The 24,785-nt window shown below is 32.8% G+C and overlaps 2 protein-coding genes across 2 annotated transcripts in view; one reads left to right on the top strand and one right to left on the bottom strand.

Moving 5' to 3' along the window:
• Unc-76 (fasciculation and elongation protein Unc-76) overlaps nt 1-5,747 on the bottom strand; it is a 51,514-nt gene extending 45,767 nt beyond the window's left edge. The window contains exon 1 of the mRNA XM_076396692.1: nt 5,516-5,747. Within this exon, the coding sequence (XP_076252807.1) occupies nt 5,516-5,680 (165 nt within the window). The 5' untranslated portion in view covers nt 5,681-5,747. The remainder of the gene's footprint in view (nt 1-5,515) is intronic.
• Nucleotides 5,748-14,508: 8,761 nt separating this feature from the next.
• The window catches only part of AANAT1 (dopamine N acetyltransferase), a 111,109-nt gene continuing 100,832 nt past the window's right edge, over nt 14,509-24,785 (top strand). Inside the window, exon 1 of the mRNA XM_076396702.1 lies at nt 14,509-14,658. The gene's annotated coding sequence lies outside the window, so the exon portion shown is untranslated. The remainder of the gene's footprint in view (nt 14,659-24,785) is intronic.

Genomic DNA, 24,785 nt, shown 5'->3' with positions numbered 1-24,785 from the left:
TTTCCAATTTTTCGCAAATGGTTGATAAAATGAATTAATGTATTCGCCAATATTTAGAATATCCAGTATTACGGATTTCGTTCGCGTTTTTCATGACTGATACGTACGTGTTTGATTAAAATTTTCAGTAACGAATAAATAGTATAACAGGTCAATTGAAAAGTCCCCGGCCTGACACATAGATGGCGCTACTAGAATTAAATCCATATGTTTTTTAGTTAGCCCTAACCATCAAAAGATGCGTGCATAAATTTGACAGCTGTCGGATCATTAGTTTATGAATTATAGCATTTTGAGTGAAGCAAATTTGGTTATTGTGAAAAAAATTAATAAAAAGGGATTTTGCGTGTTGATAAAATATTGCAAAATATAATTGAAGCAAAAACTTGTCTTGATGTCCAGTTTTCGGACACTGCCCCAGGAAAATCAACCATCAAGGATTGGTATGCCAAGTTTAGACGTGGTGAAATGAACACCGAAGACGGTAAACGCAGTGGACGCCCAAAAGAGATTGTTACCGACGAAAACATTTAAAAAATCCAGAAAATGATTTTGAATGAACATAAATTGAAATTGAATGAAATAGTAGATACTCTAAAGATATGAACTGAACGTGTACATCATATCATTCACGAATAATTGGGTATCAAAAAGCTCTGCGCAAAGTGGGTGCCGCGCGAGTTTACTTTTGACCAAAAACAACGACGAGTTGATGATTCGGAGCAGCGTTTGAAGATGATCAAGCGTAATAAACCCAAGTTTTGCGTCGATATGTGACAATGGATGAAAGATGGCTCCATCATTTCACTCCGAAGCCCAATCGACAGTCATCCGAGTGGACTGCACACGATGTTTCAACGACTAACTTGAAAAAAGAAGGACCATCAACAGCGACTAATGCATAGCGTTATTGGACCGTTTGAAGGACGAAATCGCTGAAAAACGGCGCATTTGAAGAGAAAGAAGGTGCGGCTGCACCAACAAAATGCACCAAGTCCAGTCACAAGTCAGTGAAAACGATGGCAAAAATCTATGAATTGGGCTTCGAACTGCTTCCTCATCCATTGTATTCTCCATATTTGACCCCCAGCAACTATTTCCTGTTCTCAGATCTCAAAAGAATGCTCGCTGGGAAGACATTTTCGTCGAATGAAGAGGTGATCGCCGAAACTGAGGCCTATTTTGAAGCAAAGGATAAATCGTAGTACAAAAAATGGTATCAAAAAGTTGGAGAGTCGCTATAAATATATACTAACTATAATATACTATAATACTACCAAACTTGTATAATAAAATTTTGATGTAAGAACAAATACTTAGATATCAAAACTCGAAGAAAAATATGGTGATTTCCAGAAAATAATCGTAATAAAAATAAATAAGAATCATACATTTACATTGTAAACAAATAAATAAAATGTCCGTAGAACAAACAATGGTGTTTACCTAGAATTTATCGTATAAGCACTGATAAAATATTAAAAGAAAAACTTTGGAAAACACTAATGGAGACAGGAAAATTATAGAATAATGAAAAATATCTATCAAGGTACTATAAATTATACGTGTTTTTTAGAGCTTTGGTCGGGTTAAGAGTTAAATTTGTATTTATTACTTTTTATTTATTATTTTTATTAAATCACCAATTGAGAAAGTTTACTGTTGTATTAACAATACAAACAACAATATATAAATATTGAAATAGATACCATGGACAAAATAAGATATTCAAGTATTTAGAGGTAGAAACAGATTACCATAAATACTAGCGTTACCAAATTGTGGGGAATTCCCCAATATGCGGGGAATCTCATGTTGACTGGGGATTAGCATCATACGGGGAAAATATGGATATTTTGATATCTCATCGTAATTATAATTTCGATAGTCCGAGTATTGGGGAATTAGATAAATTGGCATTGGCAACCCTTATTATTTTTGATATAATATATTTAGAAAGATTATATTACACACATTACAGACATTATATATAGAAAGAAGAGGAACATTTATAAAAATGAGTTTTCAAATTATGTAACGAAAAGGGAAACAAGGCAATTATGGATTTGAAAAAAACATTATCCATTCCTTATGTCCTAATCTCACTAGGTCATAAACAAAGATTTTAGACGCATAGAAAAACATAATAACAAAACAAAGCCCTGTAAAAAGGAAGGGAGAACAAAGTTCTATAAAAAAATTAAAGAAAGACTTCATAGGGTACCAATATACAGGAAAATACAAGATACAGGTTACCAATACAAGACAAAGGAATAAGACACAGTAAAAGAAAGTAAAAACCGAGGTATATGGAATAGTGTGTAAACAAGGAAAATGAAAACCTGATAGAGTCGTTGAGTCTCTATCATTTATAGTCCATATAAACTACATTTCCCAAAATCAACACTAAAATAGAAGTTTTAGAAAGGATATATATGAATAATAAGAAATATGATACTGCGAAATTAATTCAAGGGAAAACAAAATATACAGGCAATGCTATAAATAAATATATAACGTTATTATTGACGATGAACTTTTAGCAACTGGGATATCCTTAACCACATTATATATTATCTTATCCACGTATTTCCTTTAAACTACCATATAGTAACTTTTCAAAGATAACAATATTATACTGTGAATTGGTAAAAGTGGTAATAAAATTATTAATTGATAAAAACTTAAAAACAACATATACAGACATTGATGATATGTCGCAAAAATAGGGATACTGAAATTTAAAAAAATCATAACACATGGACTGAAAAGTCACGGACCCAACACATATATAGCACTAGTTTTATTGCATTCACTGCTTTTTCAGTTAGTACTAACCTTCAAAAGAAAGGTGTTAAAATTTTATGATGTTCTACTCATAAGTTTGTAAGTTATAGTGCTAAAAGTGACACTACTTTTGTTATTTTCAAAATAATGGATCTAAAACAATTTCGTGTTTTTATTTTACACTGCTTTTGATGGGAAAAATACCGTTTAAGCGAAGCAATGGCTTTAAAAATATTATAAGGACTCCGCTCCATCAGAAACAAAAATATATAAATTCTTGTTTGACTCTAAACATTCTGGTTGTAATGTACGATTCTAACAGTTCAATGAGTTGTTTTGGTAAGATTTTCTGTAGTTTATGAACAAGGCTTTCATGCCAAACCTTATCGGCTTATGCTACATCTAAGAATATAGCTGAACATACTTTTTTACTACCGTAGGCTTTTTCAATAACATCTGTTATTCTGTGGACCTGGTTATTTGTTGAATGCTTAATAATAAGCCTAAATTGGTATGTTGGTATTAGGGTTTTTCTTTCAATGATAGGTTTTATTCTTTTCAGCAGGAGTTTTTCAAAAACCTAAGATATTTGTGGCAGCAGTGATATAGGTTTTTTATTTCGCTTGTCCGACTATATATAAAACATGGGAACTTAAAAACTGTAAATTTATTTTGCTGACCAAGGATATTTCACACAGATTTCAATCGTAAGGCGTAAGCATAATTTAGATTTTCCCAAGTTTCCTTGATGAGTTCAGTCAGTTCAGTTCATTCAGTCTATAATGAGTAACAGCAAATAAAACATTTTTGTTATATAACATAAAATGTTTTCATTTCGTTAAAAATACAAAAATAATAAATATTTCGTTTTTTTATCTTGTATATTGAATGAATGACTGCTTGAAATAACTCCTGCTAATAATGAGATTTCAAGACACAACAGTGAATGAGACATCAGTGAATGTTCTCATTCAAAGTCTTAACATTCACATATGTTCTTTGTGAGTGTACATTATAATTCTTGTATCATTCTTGTAGCTATGGATAAATAAGTGATATATAAAATAGACATCATATCATAAACAGTTTTACATGTTGGCAACACTGTTTCAGTGTTATGTCTTTTAGGTTATATTTCAGCGTTAGGGTTAAAACAAGCGATCGGTGACATATTTGTTTTCTCGCATAATTAACGCTTCACCAGCGACAGTATCCACGGCACTGACAGCATACACAAAACAAGAATAGTAGACGAAACCTAAAGTTGACTGACAAAGACCGAGGAAAAAGGATTTTAGCCCGATAACATAAAACTACCGCTGTAAAAGTAACAGCAAGAATCAAAACTCACTTGAGTAATATTGTTTCGACAAAAACAGTACGGCGGGAGCTTCACAAAGTCAACATTCATGAAGGGCTGCGATTGTGAAACCCTTTATAACGGAAGCCAACGATAAGCTGCGAAAGAAGTGGTGTAACGATCATAAAACCTGGACATCTGATGGTTGGGAGAATGTAGTATGGTCTGATGAACCATCATTTACATTGTTTCCTATGAACAGTTGGGTTTATGTGTGGAAAACCCCAAAAGAAACCTGAGATCCGGACTGCCTGCTTCCTATTAAGACTTGGATGGTAATATCGTAGTATTCAGCAGATTTTTTCATTCACATCACTGACTGGATTACAGTGAATGACTATCTAGACAACCTGCTCAAAAGGTTTAGTTTTGGTATGAGGAACATGACAGTATCAACAAACATTTCCCCTTAATGAAGCAATTGGTGGATGTTGTGGTACAAAAATGGGACAACACTCTTAAACCAGATGCTTTAAAAACCAATAGTGTCAAATAAATATTGTGTATATGTCAGGTGCATAATTTTGTCCATTCCCTGTATAACAGGACAAATGATTCAGATTATACGTACTTGACCTCCTGAAGGTGACCATAATAGAAAATTAGGTCAGAGGGTTGCAGGTAAATATCAAAAAGATGCTATTTAACAACGACAATAAACAATGGAGTGAACGGTGCGACAAATTATCACGAGGGGTCGCGGTACTGATATATAGAATTAATAAGGACACTAAATACATATAATTTTAAAAATGTAGTATATTAAATTTCTATTAACAGAACTAAATAATACAGTAAACTAATTGCACTTTTATGTTATCTTTTTTTTTACTCTGGATTTCGTCATTCAATGTGCAACAAATAGCACCGAATGTCATTTCAGTTTACACAAATAAAATCGAACAATGTTAATAACAATGTCCTGGCACTTGCACTGCATCGAAAAGAAACAAAGGAAAAATGGAAATGCATAATTAATGATTCGTCATTTTAAGACTGACATAGCATTCTTGATATAGTTGATTCCACACGGCGTCCTCAAGAAGATGGAAGCCTTCTGGTAAAAGATATTTATAGTTCCTAATAACAGGACGTTTTAATATGGGAAAACGAACGAAGCGAAGGTTCCCCTTTCTTATAATGTCAGTGGACTGAGCGAATCCGCCGTCAGCTTTCATATAATAAATTCGAATTTCTCCGGTTCCGACTATGAACCAAAATAAACAACGCTCCACTGGTCGACACTGAAAAAATATACCAACAAGGTGCAGCCGAGAGGACAGGTAGTCAAACGGCGTGATGTCGCTGGCGCATCCCCGTCAGGTAACCGGGGTTGAATCATCCCCTATATATAAACCCGTTCCCTACCTGGTTCAGGTCCTTCACCTTCTTGTTACTGTTCAGGCTGTTGATTTCGTTCTCGTTGTTCTTGTACGACTGAAACTCGCTTGAACCCCACTCGTCGGATTCCTCGAATTGCGCCAGAGGTGCTTCGAATTTTAGTTCGGCCATTTTAGCCCCCAGGTCCCGCATTTCCGTCGCAACGCACCGGTCTCGACCAAACTCCGCGTTCTCTCACAGACTGGCGCTACTATGAAGGCGGTCGCCCACTCTGTCGCACGCTTTACGTGCGTTCTTGGTATGCGCAGTGATACGGGACCGTATTTACGGCATCTTCATTATTTCCCTTAAATAAACTTAAATTTGCGGACAGTTTATATTCAAATTAACATAGCAGTAATAAGATAGGCACTTTTATCATACTATATGTTTCATAAATATTATTACAAATATAGAATAAGAGTATCATTAATATAAAAAACAATGATATTCACAGAAAATCTACTCTACAATATAATCCTTTTATATCTATAAACAAGAATTTACGAAAATTCTAAAGGACGACAATCATATGTTTGTTGAAGCTTAATAATATCTCTAATAGTTGAAAAGATAGTTGAAAATTTGGAATTAATTTTAAATACTCTAACGGCAGGCAACTCACAATTCATATGAACAGGATATTCTTGTTTTATGTTCTTGCACCATAAACAAGCAACACAACAATCACACAAAGTACTTTATGATTTTAAGGATTCATGTTTAATTTGGCATTAATTTAGCAATAAAAAAAGGAAGTTTTTTCAGAATATGTGTTACATAAATATTATAACAACTATATATAACATTCACATTGGTTCAGTATAATTAGTATAAATAACAATGATATTCCTAGAAAATCGATTCTATAATACGATCCTTTTTTATTTAATTTCAAAAGCGTAATTATACCATATTAAAGTTAAGCTTGATAATATCAGTAATAATTATAAAGTTAGTTGGAAAAACCGAATTTAAAAATTGTAACGTTAAGCAACCTACAATACACATGAAAAGGAACATTTTCATTAAAGATATCTAGCCATACATAGGCAACGCGACAAACACAGAAAGTAATTTATGTTTAATAATTTATATAATACATAAAAATGTATATCAGGCAGAAAATGTGTATAAAAATATATAGTTTTTAATATAATAATAATATAATATTTTTAAGGCTATAACAATGTACAATTAGAAAATATGTTATTAGTTGTTACAATAGGTATTGTTTTTTTATATATTTTCAAAATGTTTTATACAAATGCTAACTAGTATTTAAACAAAATATTTTATTAAAATCCTATTTTTTAATTTCACCCTGTAGTAAACAAACTCGCTTTGTGTGCCCTCAGGAATGAACTTTGGTCACAACTTTAGAGAGATGACATTCTATAATATATATTTTATAGATCTGTCTATTCTGTGTTGTTGTTGTACTATTATATATTAATTTTTTATTTTTAAATGTCTTGTTTCTAGACTTAAAATATAATTATTAATTATATGTTGGTTCTGTAGATATAAAAGTGGTAAAACAACACCTGTAAAATGTTTTTCGAAACTATATTTACTTAAGATAAATAATATTATAAATAAAATGAGATTGGAACAAACAAAAAAAATAAAAAAATAAAAAATTATATAGACATCATGGAATATTTCAAATTGCAGTTTACAAATAATTTTCAAAGGTGGCGCCACGTATTAGAAAGGGTAATTAGTTATCTAGTACTGATACAGAAATCTGTTTTGTCGGTTATAATTCATTCTCACAGGTGGAAGCATAACCTACTTTTCTATCATGTAAGGCGAATAAAGTTTTTATATTAAAACTTTCATATTTTACGTTATACAATGGTGCATTATGGCCAACAAAAGTGACGCTGAAAAATATACCGTTGTAAAATCGAATTAGATGCTGAGAACAGAAATTTTCGATGAGATGAGACGCATTAACAAGAAAAATAGAAATAAAAGACAGTGTATCTGTTAGGTAGGGAACCACCTTCGAAACCGGGCTCGCTGGGGAATATTAAATTTTAAAATCGATAATTTGCGGGCGTCATGCTCGTGTGTTTCGCAACAATTATTTACCTATGGCGTTTTGGGAATTTAATTACCGATAGATTAATGGCGCCAGTACCGCACTGTAGGCTTTTGCAGCTTCCGAAATTTACGAGATTATATATTTCATCCCCCTGGCGGCTTTTAAATTGACAAACTCGCCGTTTATTTTTCCTATTGTTCTCGTTCTTGAATATTTCATTATATGCTTTATATGATTATAGTTTTTTTTTGAGGAATTTTTGGCAGCAAAACATTTTTGAAGTCTGTTCCAATATTAAAGAGATATCTTTGTTATTATTAACGTACTTTAAATGATTATAATTCTATATTTAAGTTCGTTATAGATACAGAAATAGCAGTAAAAACATAACAAAAGCTATAAAAGAGGTCGCATGGTACGCAACACCTAATAAAGCGACATATCATAAGTTTAATTATAATTTTATTTCATTTACAATTAAATAAAAAATTAGTTAAAAGAGAAAATTGCAAAAAAACTGGCAACAAATCAGAACAGAAGAAAAAATTTTTTTTTAAGAAACCTGCATATTTTTGGATCTAATTAGTCCAAAAATCCACGAAAAAAATCCTTTTGCTTTGCAAACACAGCCGATTTCTGATAACAAACTGTTTCACTAAGATAAATCATTTAATTCCTAACGAACAATTCGGTTTCCGTGCCAAACACACAAGCCTTCATCAAGCTGCCCGCCTTGCAACCACCATTCATTATGCTCTACGTAAGGGTCACAAGAGTGAAGCCATCTTTCTAGATGTATCCAAAGCCAAGCGTGGATCAACGGCCTAATGTTCTAAGCCAAAAAACAAGGTTTACTGGAAGACTTAATGTCTTTAATTCACTTATACTTGGAAGATAAGTGTTTTCAAGTAAAGATATTCTTGGAAACAAATCACTGCAGGAGTTCCATAAAGTACTCCATTAGTCCCTTGTTCAATCTGTATACGGCGGGTTTTCCACTCCCCAAGCACTCAAACACAACATTTTATGCAGACGGCACATCGTTTTTCACCACCATATACTGTCCTAATTCCATTCGAAACAGACTTCAAGTTCAACTCATTCAGTCTATCGCGTGGTACAAGTTCTGGCGACTGCAGATTAACCCGAGTAAAACTCAGGCTATTCTGTTCCATTGCTGGAAGGAGTTCTGTGTATATCGCCTTATAAAATAAATAAAGTTCCTATATCCTCCAAGTTCAATATCAGCCACAAAAATCCTCCAACTTCATTCCAAGTCGAATTGTGGTTGAAAACGTGAAAACGAAAATCAAATAAGACAAAATCTACCCATGTGACATTCACTCTTTGTAGAAGAACATGTTCGTCAGTATAGTGTAATCATGAACTTCCGCAAGAAGACAATGTTAAATGTCTGGGAACTCATTTTGATCGATGTTTGACATGGAAAAAACATATAGTGACAAAACGCAAACAGCTTGTGGTTAAACTAAACCAAATGTACTGGCTGATAGGGCGTAAATCTAAATTGTCATTAGATAACAAGGTTTTGCTATTTAAGTCAATACTTAGGCCCATCCGAAGCTATGGTATTGAACTGTGGGGTATTGTACTACTAGCAAATCTAACATAGATATCTTTCAAAGGTTCCAGAATAAAGTGTTGCGAGTCATCGTCGATGACCCATATTACTTCTCCAACAAACTGATTCAACGCGATATCCTCTTAGAACCCATAACGAGTGTTGTTCGAAGTGCTAGTGCGAAGAACTGTGAAAGAAAATTAGTGCATCCCAATGCACTCGCTAAACAGTTAAATGTGCGTGATGACAGTGAAGTGCGTAAGCTCAAACGCAAACTACCATACGAACTAATTAATAAATACATAGAATAGACTCTCGAATAAGTTAGAATAGTCTTTGGAATAAGTTAGAATAGTATCTAGAATAAGATTTAGATTATAAGTTATACAGGAGATCATTTACTGAAGTGATCTTCTACATGTTAGGATTATTATACTGGATAACTGAAATCAGATGATTGACGTTCTAGGAGATTATTAAAAAACTAATCTTATATAGAATTCAATTATGGAGATATTCCAATGAAAAACAATGTAAATATAAATATACAAGTTTTCCAGAATAGTCTTAAAAGGTGTAGTAAGTGCACCCGAATACTTTAAAACTAATTATTTACACGTCTAAATTGTGTGTTTCTGTTTCTGTCTTTGTTACCAAAATATTATTACTTTATTGGAAAACAATATTTAATATGTGGCTCATAAATAAGTTCTCCCAAAGTCAGAAAATCCAAAATTCCGATCTGATCACAATATGGAAAAGAGTTTGTTGTTAAGTTACGAGTTCATTTTTATTTTGGGTTAAATTAATACGTTTTTGTTTTTTCAGAAAAATGACAAACGCTTATGTTCTTTATTATTAACCAAAGTTAAACTGAATGAAAATTATGGCACATCAACTCATCTATGATATTATTATGAATGTCCGTCAAAGTACGACTTGACACCAAAAAGAACACAATAATATTGCAAAGTTTAAAATTTCACAAACGTTTGCATTTGACTAAATCTCAAACAGATATGATGTGAATATTAATTGAAAATAATCATAAATTCGTATGATAGATAGAATCCTGTTTAGTTTCTCCATTGATGCTTTACTGGGAAGGAAACGTAGATACGTTACTACACTTTAAATGCAAGCAAACCGTAAGTGTAACGAATATTTAAAGGCAAATAGGCGCTGAACTCGTTATTTGCTTCGATTGAATGAATCGATCAACAAAAACAACTTTTCCTGAAAAATAAAATATCCTTAACCGAAGCAATACATAAGAAATGCTAATATCATGAAACTAAAGTTCGAATTATTCCAAAACCCACTGGGTTTGCCAGATTTAGCTTCCAGTGATTTTTTTTAATTCCGTTCTAATCATTTAAACTTTTTATTTCGCTCATCTGATCTGAGACTTTCACTTAGTAATTTTTTAGAAATTTAAACGTAGTTTTATATCTCTTACTAAATATCTGTTATAATGTATCTTATTTTGTAATATTATCAGTGGCAATGCGTAAAAAAACTTAATAAATTGATTTAAATATATGTAAATAATATGCAATCGTTATTATACATTCTTAAACCAAGTTATGTCACCATTCAGATGCTTAATATCCAAAAAACTTATGTAGATTTTTATACGGGCTCCACCTTAATTTTTTGTGCAGTTGTTTTGTTTGTTTTTAATTTAGCATCTGTTAGTATACTACTTAATCATACAGTACAACATACATACATTCACGGGTGATACACTGATTATAGCGAAACTCCAACTTTTCGATACCATTTTTGTAGTACGATTTGTCCTTTGCTTCAAAATAGGCCTCAGTTTCGGCCATCACCTCTTCATTCGACGAAAATTTCTTCACAGCAAGCATTCTTTTGAGATCTGAGAACAGGAAATAGTCGCTGGGGGCCAGATCTGGAAAACACGGTGGATGAAGAAGCCCAATTTATGGATTTTTGCGATCGTTTTCACTGACTTGTGACATGGTGCATTGTCTTGGTGAAGCAGCAATTTCTTTTTCTTCAAATTCTATTATTATTCTTATTCTTATTTCGATTCTTATTCTCAACGCGATGTAATAGTCGCTGTTGATGGTCCTTCCTTTTGCAAGGTAGTTAATGAAAATTATTCCACGCACATCCCAAAATATAGGCGCCATAAACTTGCCGGCCGACTGTTGCGTTTTCCCATGCTTTGGAGCGGGTTCATCGTGTGCAGTCCACTCGGATGACTGTCGATTAAACTTCGGAGTGAAATGATGGAGTCATGTTTCATCCATTGACACATATCGACCCAAAAACTCGTTTATTATGCTTGATCATCTTTAAACACTGCTCCGAATCATCAACTCATCGTTGGTTTTGGTCAAAAGAGAGCTCGCGCGGCATCCACTTTGCACAGAGCTTTCTCATAGCCAAATATTTGTGAATGATATGATGTACACGTTCAGTTGATATCTTTAAAATGTTTGCTATTTCATTCAACTTCAATTTACGGTCATTCAAAATCATTTTGTGGATTTTTTAAATGTTTTCGTCGGTAACAACCTCTTTTGGGCGTCCACTGCGTTCACCGTCTTCGGGGCTCATTTAACCACGTCCAAAATTCATTTTTATCCATTTTTTTCACAATAACAAAAGTCGTTTCACACCCTCAAAATGCTATAATTCACAAACTAATGATCCGACAGCTGTCAAATTTAGACAAGCATCTTTTGAGGGTTAGGGATAACTAAAAAACATATGGATTTAGTTCTAGTAGCGTCATCTATGTGCCAGGCCGGGAACTTTTCAATTGACCTGTTAAGTTTCTTTCTTAATCTTCGTAACTTGGATTACTTTCCAGATGGGAATATCTGATAACGATCCAGCTCATTCTTTAGCTAAACAGGCACTTTTCAGCTATCCCCTTTCAGTGCTTACCATCATTAGAGCTATATCAATAACACCAAATTCAGTGTTATTCGCCAAGCTTCACGGACAAGGTTTACTTAAATACCTATACCTATTGAAAATAGATGATCAATCCCATTACAAGTCTGTTTCCATTCGTCAACTCTTGTATACCTTGTATTCGGCAAATTTCCTTGCTAAATCTCAATTAAATATAACTACAGTTTGATATGCTACAGAAATACTTTTATGGGAGGCAATACCGACAGACTGCAGGGTTTCTTCAAGGTTCTTCATTGTATTAAAGAAGTGAATACTGTTAACTATTATTCATTGGATCTTCTCTGCTTAGAACTAATTTTGAATCAGTGTTCGCTGTGTGATACTTGTTCTTATCTCCCTACCTGCAGAGGATCTGACTTTGAGTAACTACTTTCACATCCAATGTCCCACCATGAAGTAATGTATCTCATTTAATGTATTTGTTTGTTCTATATGTTGCAATATAGTACTATATTTTACATGTATATACTTCTTAATTATATCTTACATTAAGTATGCTTATTACAATCTTAATTTATAATAATTTTTTGTTGTTGTACTTGCATCAGAATACAAGTAGGACGAGTCTACACGAGTATGTATTTCCCAAATTAACATTAATTTAGAGTACTTATGCTAAAGCTGATATTAAACACATAAATTGTTCAAGTTCACGTGGCTTGGTTCACTTCAACCTTCCGATTTCCTGAATTTTGTCTAGTAGCTTTATTGCTTCTACGTTGCTGTGATTTAGCAACCTTATCTCATGTTATAAAGTGAAATTTTAGACAATTTAATCGTGTAAATTCTTCATTGTTTAGCGATTCTTCACGTAGCGATAATTATTGATAATTAATCAAGAAATTTTGTTTTAGCATCATTAGATTACTAGTTGATTTAATAGTTTAGTGCAACTCCATATTTGCACCCCATAGGTCCAAATAAGCTTTGTAATAGACTGATAAACCAATTTTTTTTGTTCTAGATCAAGTAGGGAGTATCTACGACTAATTAATATAGTTCTTCGATTTTGAGCCTGATCCGTTCTGCTTTTTGGCTTACGAAACTTTTCTGCTTTTAAGATATTAACTGAGCGTGTACGTCATATCATTCACGAATTATTTGGGTATGAGAAAGCTCTGTGCAAAGTGGGAGCCGCGCGAGCTCACTTTTGACCAAAAACAACGACTAGTTGATGATTCGGAGCAGTGTTTGAAGATGGTTAAACATAATGAACCCTAGTTTTTGCGTCGATATGTGATAATAGATGAAAAATGGCTCTAACATTTCAAGTCCAATCGGCAGTTATCGGAGTGGACTGCACATGATGAATCCGCTCCAAAGCGTAAGTAAACGTAATAGTCGGCTGGCAAAGTTATGGCGTTATGGGATGCGCATTGCATAATTTTCATTGACTACCTTGAAAAAGGACTATTACATAGCGTTATTGGTTGGTTTGATGGACGAAATCGCCGAAAACCACCGCATTTTTTACCAAGACAATGCACCGTGTCACAAGTCAGTGAAAACGATGGCAAAAATCCATGAATTGGGCTTCGAATTGCTTTCTCATCCACCGCATTCTCTAGATCTGCTCCCCAGCGACTATTTCCTGTCGTCAGATCTCAAAAGAAAGCTCGCCGGGAAGAAATGTTCATCGAATGAAAAGGTAATCGCCAAAACTGAGGCCTATATTGAAGCGAAAGACAAATCATACTACAAAGATGGTGTCGAAAAGTTGGAGGGTGGCTATAAGCACTGTATCACCCTTAAAGGAAATTATGTTAAATAAAAAAACTAATTTTGTCAAAAAAATGTATTTTACTGCGGTAGGCCGGGGACTTTTCAATCGACCTGTTATAATACCTTATTTGCCATAAGATTCGTTTTGCTTCATTATTTTGATAAACAACTATTATAGCAGATAATATTGGATTTGTTTATTTTATTGCAGAAACATTAAAACTAACTAAAATAGTAAGAGTAAGTACCTGCCAACATTTCCTGTATCGTTCGTTTTACTCAACTTATAAAAGAAATTTGAGCAGCTTTGGATATTTCTGTAATAATTTAACGGAAGTAACTTAGGGCCGCTGCGCCCCTGTAAAACAATGCAAACTAAACTGATGATGTTCCCGGAACTATGTCCGGTCTGGACACGTGGATCAAATCCCAGTCATCCCGGAAAATGCGTACTGTTTACTATTCAAGAGATTTAACTTTATAACAATCGCCTTAATTTTTGATGATATAACCGGACAGAAATGTGTATGATATCAATAATTATATCAGAAAGCATAATTTTTCGTCACATTTTGCTGATATGTACATAATCGAGCAATAATACGACTGATGCAAGATTGTTATAAAATCTCGGTCATTTCTAACAAATCGTGATAATACTTGCCGGTATTTTCATTAAACCGGGTCGCGTTTATTGGGTTCAAGTTGTTACTGTTATCAGTGTATCGGGAATCCAATTTTAATTGGACACTATTCTTCTACGCACTCGACAACGCTTTGACAACTTTTAGAATTTTAATTTAACGCAATAGTAAGGTAAGTACATCCTGGTAATTATTTTAATGGGCGAGAAATATATTATATGCTGGAAATGTACTGTTTTTTGATAAAAAAGAGTTTAATTAAAATTAAGTTATCCATATTTTATTTTAATTAAACTTATTTATTTTATTATCCATAATTATCATTGAAATGGATGATGAGATACTTCGCTGATTGTGCTTGAGGAATTGGGCATGCGTCAAGTGATATAATTACGTATTTGCTCTTCAAGCATCATTGCATTTTAAACCAATCTCTAAATGTTCTTTCGTAAAGATACGATTCCAGAAATTGACGATGGTTCCGCGGTAATAATTTGTTCATCTTGCGGATTAGTCCCAAGTGTTATACCCGGTCAAAAACTCGCGAGGCTTTCGCAAATATTGCAGAGCAGCATTTCTTCTCTTCAGGTACCTTTTCAATATTAACTGTTAATCTATGCACTTGGTCGATTGTCGAGTGGTGATTTCGAAATCCAAATTGGAAACTTAGTATATAGTAGGAGTATCGTTCTTTGATTTTGAGCCTGATCCGTTCTGCGTTTTGGCTAACGTGAGGTTTACAATTTAAGCTATCATTGAAATGGACGATGAAGTACTTCGCCGATTGTGCTTGAGGAATTGGGCATCCGTCAAGTGATATAATTACGTATTTGCTTTTCAAGCATCATTGCATTTTAAGCCAATCTCTAAATGTTCTTTCGTAAAGATACGATTCCGGAAATTGACGATGGTTCCGCGGTAATAATTTGTTCATCTTGCGGTTTAGTCCCAAGTATTCCAGTACCGGTCAAAAACTTGCGAGGCTTTCGCAAATATCGCAGGGCAGTATATCTTTTCTTCAGGCACCTTTTCAATAATAACTGTTAATCTATGCACTTAGTCGATTGTCGAGTGGTGATTTCGAAATCCAAATTGTAAATTTAGTATATAGTAGGAGTATCGTTCTTTGATTTTGAGCCTGATCCGTTCTGCGTTTTGGCTAACGTGAGGTTTACAATTTAAGCTATCATTGAAATGGACGATGAAGTACTTCGCCGATTGTGCTTGAGGAATTGGGCACCCATCAAGTGACATAATTACGTATTTGCTTTTCAATCATCATTGCATTTCAAGCCAAACTCTAAATGTTCTTTCGAAAAGATACGATGGTTCCTCGGTCATATTTTGTTTATCTTGCGGATTAGTCCCAAGTGTCATACCCGGTCAAAACCTCGCGAGGCTTTCGCAAATATCGCAGAGCAGTGTTTCTTTTCTTCAGGCACCTTTTCAATAATAACTGTTAATCTATGCACTTGGTCGATTGTCGAGTGATGATTTCGAAATCCATATTGGAAATTTAGTATATATGTCATATGCTGGAAGTGCACTGTTTTTTGATGAAAAATAGTTTAATTAACGTTAAATTATCCATATCTGCTGGGAGATATTCATTAAGTAGGAGTAGGCTACCTGCTGGAGATCGGAGATCACCACCATCCCATTACCAAATAATATATCTTATTTATTCAAGCATTTGTTTGTTCTTTATGTTGAAATCTAGTGCTCTATATTATATTGTGTTTACATATATTTTTTAATTATACCGTACATTATATATTCTTAGTACAATCCTAATTTATAAAATTAATTTATTACTATTGTTTTGTTGTACTTGCATCAATATACAAGTAGAACGAGTGTACACAAGTATGTATTTACCAAATTAACATTAAATTAGATTACTTATGCTAAAGCTAACATTAAACACTTATACACTGTTCAATTTCATGTGGTTTGTTTCACTTCAATCTTCTGATTTCCTGCATTTTGTCTAGTTGCTCTATTCTACTTCTTTGTTGCTGTGATTTAGTAACCTTATTTCCTGATTTAAAGCGAAATTTTAGACAACAATCGTGTAACCACTTTTCTTAGTTCAAGGTTGGGAGTATCTACGACTAATCAAAATCGTTCTTTGATTTTAAGCCTGATCCGTTCTGTTTTTTTGTTAACGTGAGGTTTACAATTTAAGCTATCATTGAAATGGACGATGAAGTACTTCGCCGATTGTGCTTGAGGAATTGGGCACCCGTCAAGTGACATAATTACGTATTTGCTTTTCAATCATCATTGCATTTCAAGCCAAACTCTAAATGTTCTTTCGAAAAGATACGATGGTTCCTCGGTCATATTTTGTTCATCTTGCGGATTAGTCCCAAGTGTTATACCCGGTCAAAAACTCGCGAGGCTTTCGCAAATATTGCAGAGCAGCATTTCTTCTCTTCAGGTACCTTTTCAATATTAACTGTTAATCTATGCACTTGGTCGATTGTCGAGTGGTGATTTCGAAATCCAAATTGGAAACTTAGTATATATGTCATTTGCTGGAAATTTATAGTTTTTTGATAAAAAATATTTGCAAAAAAAATTAAGAGCTGTTTAGGTTTGGAAAGTAATATTTATGGTTTTGAGTTTGCTGAGTCCGATGATGAATATGCTATTTTCGACAATGCCTCTTTCCATAAATCTAGACAGTTCTGGTTTGAATATCCTCATCGACCTGAATGTCTATTAGAATAATTCTTTGCAATACTCCATATCAACTCAATTGGAATAAATATGCGGTGATAGGGAGGAAGATGTAATACTCTGTCCCCATAACGTTCAGCAATCTGACCCACAATGTATCTTTTCTCAAGCTTATTTCTAAAAAAGTAAATTAACTAAAATTAAATTAAATATTTCATTTATATTCACCAACAATTTGAAATAGTTTATTCTTTAACATGTTGATTTCAAAACTTATTTTATGTACTTTAAGCCATTCGTTAATTGCAGCCTTTGTTGATGCACTTGTTCGCATCTTCTCCAACAGTGTACTATGATATGGTGTATTGTCCATAACAATAACTGATGGTTCTTCCGAGTTCTTCGAAAACTGATTTTCAAACACCGCAAAAACAAATTATGGTTCATTTCTCCATGGTAGTCACCCTTGGAATTAAAGAAAAACACTAATTCTGCGCCAGGAATTAAACCATTCTTGTTTCCAGCATCAAGAACTGTATGCCTGAAATGAATTAGTAATAAGTGTTATGACTAATCGATAGCTATTCCAATGTTTATTCCTTTTTCCCTTGATTTACCCCCCTTCCCCCGTCAGATCCTCACTTGGTTCCAATAGGACTATCTCAAAAGTGCTCTCTTTCGAATAAAAAAAAAGAATATTGAAAATCGATCCATAATTAACGTAGAAATGCGAACATACATTGATAAATATATACAACCGAACATAGAAGTTGTGCTGCACCCATTGTCCTCAAAAAAATTAAAACTAATATATAGCATAAAGTAAACTCCGCCACCAATTTGTAATGACCAGGTAACTATAAGGTTTGGATGATGTTATGGTTACTTGGTTTAAACTATTGTATACTTGTAGAAATCTTCTTCAGTGGTAATATGTGAGACGAAGGAAAAAAGTTGTAGATAAGTGATGAAAAATATTTCTGATATACTCCAAATGTTGGTGATATATCCCATTTTGTTCACATTCTGAAGTATATTAGGTGGTTGCATGTATTTTGATCGACATCTATTGGTGTTAATGCGAAATATGTAATCATCCGTTAAATAACCTAATGTAATTATTAAATTCGAATTTTTTAACTCTTACTCCATATCATCATCGAACAATCCGCTCATGAACAGCTATTGAAAGTTGTATTGCAAGTGTATTACGAGTTGCTTTTTTTGTAGTCGATTAGTAAATAAAAATCGCTTCAGAATACACAAACAACTTTTTTGTGTCAGACCGGTATTATTAATTTACAGATCGAGCATCCAATTCATTAATAATTAAATTTTCGTATCAAATGGATATGAGTCTGGGAAATGCGTTCATTATTTTGTTATGACCAATAAAATATGATGTGTGAAATATATTAATCGCGATGACATGATGATAAAATGACGGTGGAGTTAAAAAGGACGTCCGGCGGGGACAAATTAAAATGTTTAATTATTTTCGCTGAAATTCTGCATAAATATAAACGTGAGAACTGCAAACCAACGTTCTTTTGGCGCATTTTCCACCGTTTTAAATTGGTTCAAGTGCAAATTGTGTGCGTAGTTTAATCGTTCGGTGATGATGTCAACAAAGTCATAGAAACATTCTGACATGGAAATAAGTATCATATTACATAAACATTAATAATTATACGCATAAAAGTTGTACTATTACGACTAATAAACGTTTTATTCAGTTATTCTATTTGATGTGTGTTTATAAATTGAATTTGTTTTTATAGAAGACCAATTATCATATTTGGTTTTATTACTCAATACTCACTCATCCATAAAGATGAAACGATGTACATTACTTAAGACGATGTCTTTTGATCTTTTAACTAATTTTAACTATGATTGTGATTCTAATAAAATTTGGTGTAGAAAATTAAGAAAATATTATTTTAGCAAGTATCGAATACATCTGGCGTTAGCGGGAAAAATCATGTGTAGTTTTAACAAATTCAAGTTATTTTCGTATTACATTCTTTTTCTTTGTTATATGTATTCTCCTTTTTACCAACAAGGACTGGACTTATCTGGACTTAACGCGGGCTCCGAACCACGGTTCTCAGCATTAAGACTACCGACTGGCCAGTGACTAACTTAGAGATCATCTCAGACACACCATATCCGATCTTAGCCAGTCTGGTTACTGTATGTTCCATGTCGTATTTTCCACTGTTGACTATAACGAGTATAAGTGCAGCCATGCACCAGAAGGATTCTAAGCCGCGACTATCGCAACATTAGGACGACCGTCCTGTCGCCTTAGCCACTGCACCAACCAAGCCATTGCATTCTATTAATTGGTATAAAAATTAATCCATTAGACGTTTCTTCTGTTCAACAGAACAAGACAGTTTTAAAATTTGCTGATAACATAATTTGAAACAAATATTATTCTTTATTTTTACAATTTATTCTGAACAAATAAAAATGACTTAACATGAACTTAACTAAAACATTATAATTATTCTTGGATAGCATCGAATAATAAAATGAGACAATAACGTCTATAAACTTTTGACCTTTTGGCGCAATCTACTGGTCTTAAATCAGCTTGGGTCAAGCGTGACACGGCTGAACGGTTTTAAACTGATAATAATAGCATATACTTTATAATCGACAGTCGAAAAGCGGTCATGTCATGTCTATACCATTGCTGTGTTACTTTTCTTTTCTGTTGCTAATATAAGATCTTGATTTTTTCCCTTCAAAATGTAAGTTTGCCTTGAACTAATTTGTCTTTCAAAAGACTCGATTAATACAACGTTGAGGTAAATCTATACACCATATTAGAATTTTTATTATTTGTATTAGCATTTTTAACTTATGTAAAACTAATAACCTTTAATATATCGAATGTTACATATTTTTCATCGTTCTACAAAACGAATACCGAATTTTCAATCATTATACGTTGATTTCCGCGTATTCCTAGAATTTCCAAAAATATATATTTGCCTAATATCTGAAACCCACGTTATAAAGGATTTATTTTTAAAATATAGGGCATATAATTTCTATCACACCTTACAATTATAACAAAAAGCGATAATAATAAAAAATAACATTTTCCACTATCAGTATTCAGTCAGGAATCAGTTTGGAAGAAAATCAGGTAACAACATTACTGTTAATGTAAAAGATACAAGATTACATTAGTAGCAGTTTATTGCCATGGTACAATCAAAAGAAAGAAAATGTTCTAAATATCCTAGAAGAAAAAAAATTAAATTGATTTCAATGCAAAAAATATAATATGGGAATTTAGAATTACCACAACAAGCAGTTGCTAAGTTAATATATAGTTGCATATCAATTGGAGAACCAATTTAAGTCGTCCAACAACATGGAAGTCGAAAAAAATTTTGACCTAAGTTCAGATCACACATATTTTAAATAATACAAACAAATAATGTACAAAACAGACGACAAGGTAACAAATCATTCACTCTGGAAAGCTACCAAATACCTATAATGATCATGTCCACACAATCTACCTAAAAGAAATCTACGTCGAAAATGGCGTGACCAGCAAACAACAAAAAGCTGAATCGTTGAATGTGAAAATTCGATTCAATTAGTTACGCCGAAAAGAAGTACAAAACAGTTAACAAAATTTAAATTAACCCAAGGAAATCACCAGATTACGGCTTAATAACAGGATAATTTCTGCAAAAACTGCCAAGAAAAGGAATTATACAATTTACGAACTTGATCAATGCAGCATCTCGATTAAAACATGTCTCAGACGTTTGGAAAATGGCTGAGATTATCATTAACTCAAAACCTGGAAAATTACGAAATGAAATAAAAACATATAGTCTCTAATACCTACACACTAGTTTGGGTTTTATTTTTCACAAACGTTCTACTGTTGATCAGGTGCATGAAATAAAAGATGTAATTGAAAACGCCTATAAAGGCAATAGCTATACCCATTCCGGTAAAGCACCAGCATGTCCATAAGCTACAGAAAATGTTACCGAAACTACTCACTAAACATTACAGCTAGAATATTTAGAGTCAAACAAATTTTACTACTGTTTTATTATAAAAGAAGTTAAAGCAGTTGTACCACAAGAAAGTGCATTGGGGCCAATTCTTTACCTACTCTACACATGTGATAATATTTATACAACAATTCGAGAATATCACTATGACTACATTTGTTGATGATTGTGGAATTATTGCTGTGCTGAAAATTACAACAGGCAAGTAACAATATTGAACCCAAACCTGAAACCGGAACAATATTGAAAACAAAAAAAATAAGCATTAACGATACTAAATATGTACTTGTGCAATTGACGTATAATCAAACCTCAAAGCATCAATAACAATAAATATTACTGTCATTCTATATAGCAACAACGTTAGGTATCTCGGAATGAATCTTGATCAAAAACTTCGCTGGAAGGAACATGCAAAAAGGAAAAGGAATGAAGTTCAAATATAGGAAAATATATTGGTTAAATGGAAGAAAATCACTAAATCAATTATTAGTACATAATGAATTGCTATTATACAAGTAAGTATTGAAATCTAATGGACTACGGGGGAAAGGGTTTAATTATACTACTAGGTTTAATTATGGGAAACGTAACCAGAGAAGTATTGTAAGCACACCCAGATACTACAGGACTGATACCGATGGCCACTCAGGAATTCAAGAGAGTGGCAAGGAGACGAGACTCTCATTCTCATGGCAATATGGAAGTAATAAAACTCTTGCATAACACCAGAACAGGACACAGACTCAAAATAATAAAACCGTTTATTATATATATATATATATATATATATATATATATATATATATATATATATATATATATATATATTATATATAAACCGAAGATTAGATTCACAAATGCAGATTACAGTGGTATTTTATTCTTTTGAAGATATTTCTCACTAAGTACTTTATTTACTTAGGGACTAGAAAAACTATCACTGGGCCTTAGAACTGGACTTGGATTGGTTAAGTTGTGACTAGTTTGTAGTGGTCTTGGCTTAGTTGTGGAATTAAGAGATATGTTTCTGTCTTGTCTGAAATTCTGGATGCCTGTGATCGTTATTTCATGCAGATTAATATAGATTAGCGGTTAACTGAGCAGTGGTGGTTTTTATACATAGGAAACTCCTCGAGTAATGTGTTAAATATCTTCACAATATGATAAAAGTTGTCTGAATATTTCTAGCCTAATAATTAATATTTGTTCTACTTTTAATTCCTTTATTCTACGCTACTAACAATATATAATCACGATTTCTTTTTAAAACAAAATAAACATCCGTTTTGAACCAATTCTCCTTTCGAAAGATTTGATTTAACATTTACTAGAGCGTAAATTAATGTAAGAGCATCAAGCTCTCTAGATCAACAAGTATATATGACATTAGTATTTTATAGTATTATATGACACAAAAAACACGACTTACAATACTATATTTCATTGTTTCCTTCATTGTACGTGCATTATATTGTAGCTGTTATCCTTGGGAATTGTTTAAAGAATTCAGCGTTGAGATACCATCACCTGACCAATATTAACCGGCCACACCCCTATTTGGTTACGCAGGTACTGATAAAGATAAAGGTTTTTTTGCATTATTTTTTTGTGCGAACTACTAAATTTATTTAACCTGAAATAGTGAATATTTAGATTTATGTATTTCCTGGTATTAGTTTAGATTAGAGATATTAATGACATTTTCCGGGATTGTAAAAATTGTGAAATAATTTTAAGGGATTTAAAATTTTTGATCTGGTCATTATTTTTACACATTTTCTAATTACGGCTTGCTTTAGATAGACTTATTACATTCTTAATTTACAAAGTTATTTATATAATGTCTATTGTTACTGCTTATATCTATTGAATATCGGATAAATATATCAGTATGTATTTCCTGTATAATAAAAGTTAAGAGTAACACTTATATTCTATGCAAATTGGTCTACAATTGTAACTGTATTGCTTTTTAATTTGGTTCCGAAGTCATCGCAACTCTCAGATTACGTAGCGATAAGGATTGATAATTAATCGAAGAACTCTGTTTTGACAGCGTTGGTTTATGGATAAAATTCTAGTTGGGTAAGTCTAAATAATCGTTATTAGTGTCTGATAAATTAATATCTTTGATCTTACGTCACTTTGGTAGTATTTTCGGACTAGCTGATATAATTCTTTGATTTTGATTATTAAAATTTATGTTATAAGTTCACAAACAACGAAACTATCTAAGAGAGGTGATTTTCAGAAGAGGCATTAGATATTGAATACAAAGGATATTGGATATGTATTCGAACCATATCTTGATGTGGATTGCAAACCATCTGTTCTTAGCCAGCCTTCAGAGAGAGTGTCTACTTTTTAATACAATTTATTTGTTAGATTATTCTCTATGATTTTAATTTATGATATTCCTTAATGATCCGATTATTGCGTCTTTTATTTAAAATATATAACTCGACTGATACTGATACGAAGAAATATTTGAGAATGTCGGCCACCCTTCACTTGAAAAATATATTCAACCCATTATATCCAATTGTGATTTGTTGTTGCATCTTAGTTAAATTTTTAATATGAATTCGAGAGGTCGTACTTGGTATACATAAAATTATTGTCAGATTATAGAAAGATCAAAGTCACTCAGCTATACAGAAGAGGCATTCTTCAACAGCCATTAACTTGTTGTGAAATGTTGAGAGCTTCTGGTTCTAGGTTTTCTATTTCTACTGATCTTAAGTATTTAAATCTGTACCTGCTTTAACAGAATGTCGTTGAGTAGGTAACAGTGGCATCCACAAGTTGTCAATACTATTTTTTTTCTTAATTTTTTAAAAATTATATTGTGCCACAGTTAAAAAGTTTGCATTGTTGTGTCACTGTTACGTTGAAAAAAATGAGCTAACAGGCCATTGGAAGACGCTATCCTACGGAACTTCAGCCGGAATAGGATTTAATGTTGAAAATGCCCGTTAATGCGAAACTCTAAATTTTGTTTTGAAAAAGTAGGACTCCGGCAACTGATAGCTGTTAATCTGTTGTCGATTTTGAGTGATAATTTCGAAGTAGTGAACAATTTGGATATGTAGCAGTCGGTAACACCGAGATAGAATCTGACTTTTTTTACCGATTTGTCAAATCTCATTAATTATGTTTTTAGTCGGAGTAAATATACTGGAATACTACGAAAACTTAAATTTAACACCTTCCAAATTATATTTTTGATAAAAAATCTTAAAATTGAGTATACTGATTGAATATTTGAACTGAAACTACTTAATGAGTTATCCAATAATTATTCTACAATACAATCCAGCTTAGCTTCATTATTTGAGAAATGTAGTCATATATACGCTGCTCACCGTTTGAAAAGAATTAATAAATAGCTTTAATTTTCGTGTAAACATTGATAAAAATGTAAATATAGTGGTTATTTCGAAATATAGAAAAATGTATTCAAAATAACAGCCGATACAAAAAACTTGTTGATACTAATTACGTAGACGTTCGGCGTTAGAAAACCGAAATAGTCACGAAGCAGCGTCAATAA

Source organism: Rhynchophorus ferrugineus, unplaced genomic scaffold (genome assembly GCF_030347505.1).
Source record: "Rhynchophorus ferrugineus isolate W39M unplaced genomic scaffold, kcgeb_rfMv2 rfM2, whole genome shotgun sequence".
NCBI classification, from domain to species: domain Eukaryota; kingdom Metazoa; phylum Arthropoda; class Insecta; order Coleoptera; family Curculionidae; genus Rhynchophorus; species Rhynchophorus ferrugineus.
This window is presented reverse-complemented; position numbering and strand designations above follow the sequence as displayed.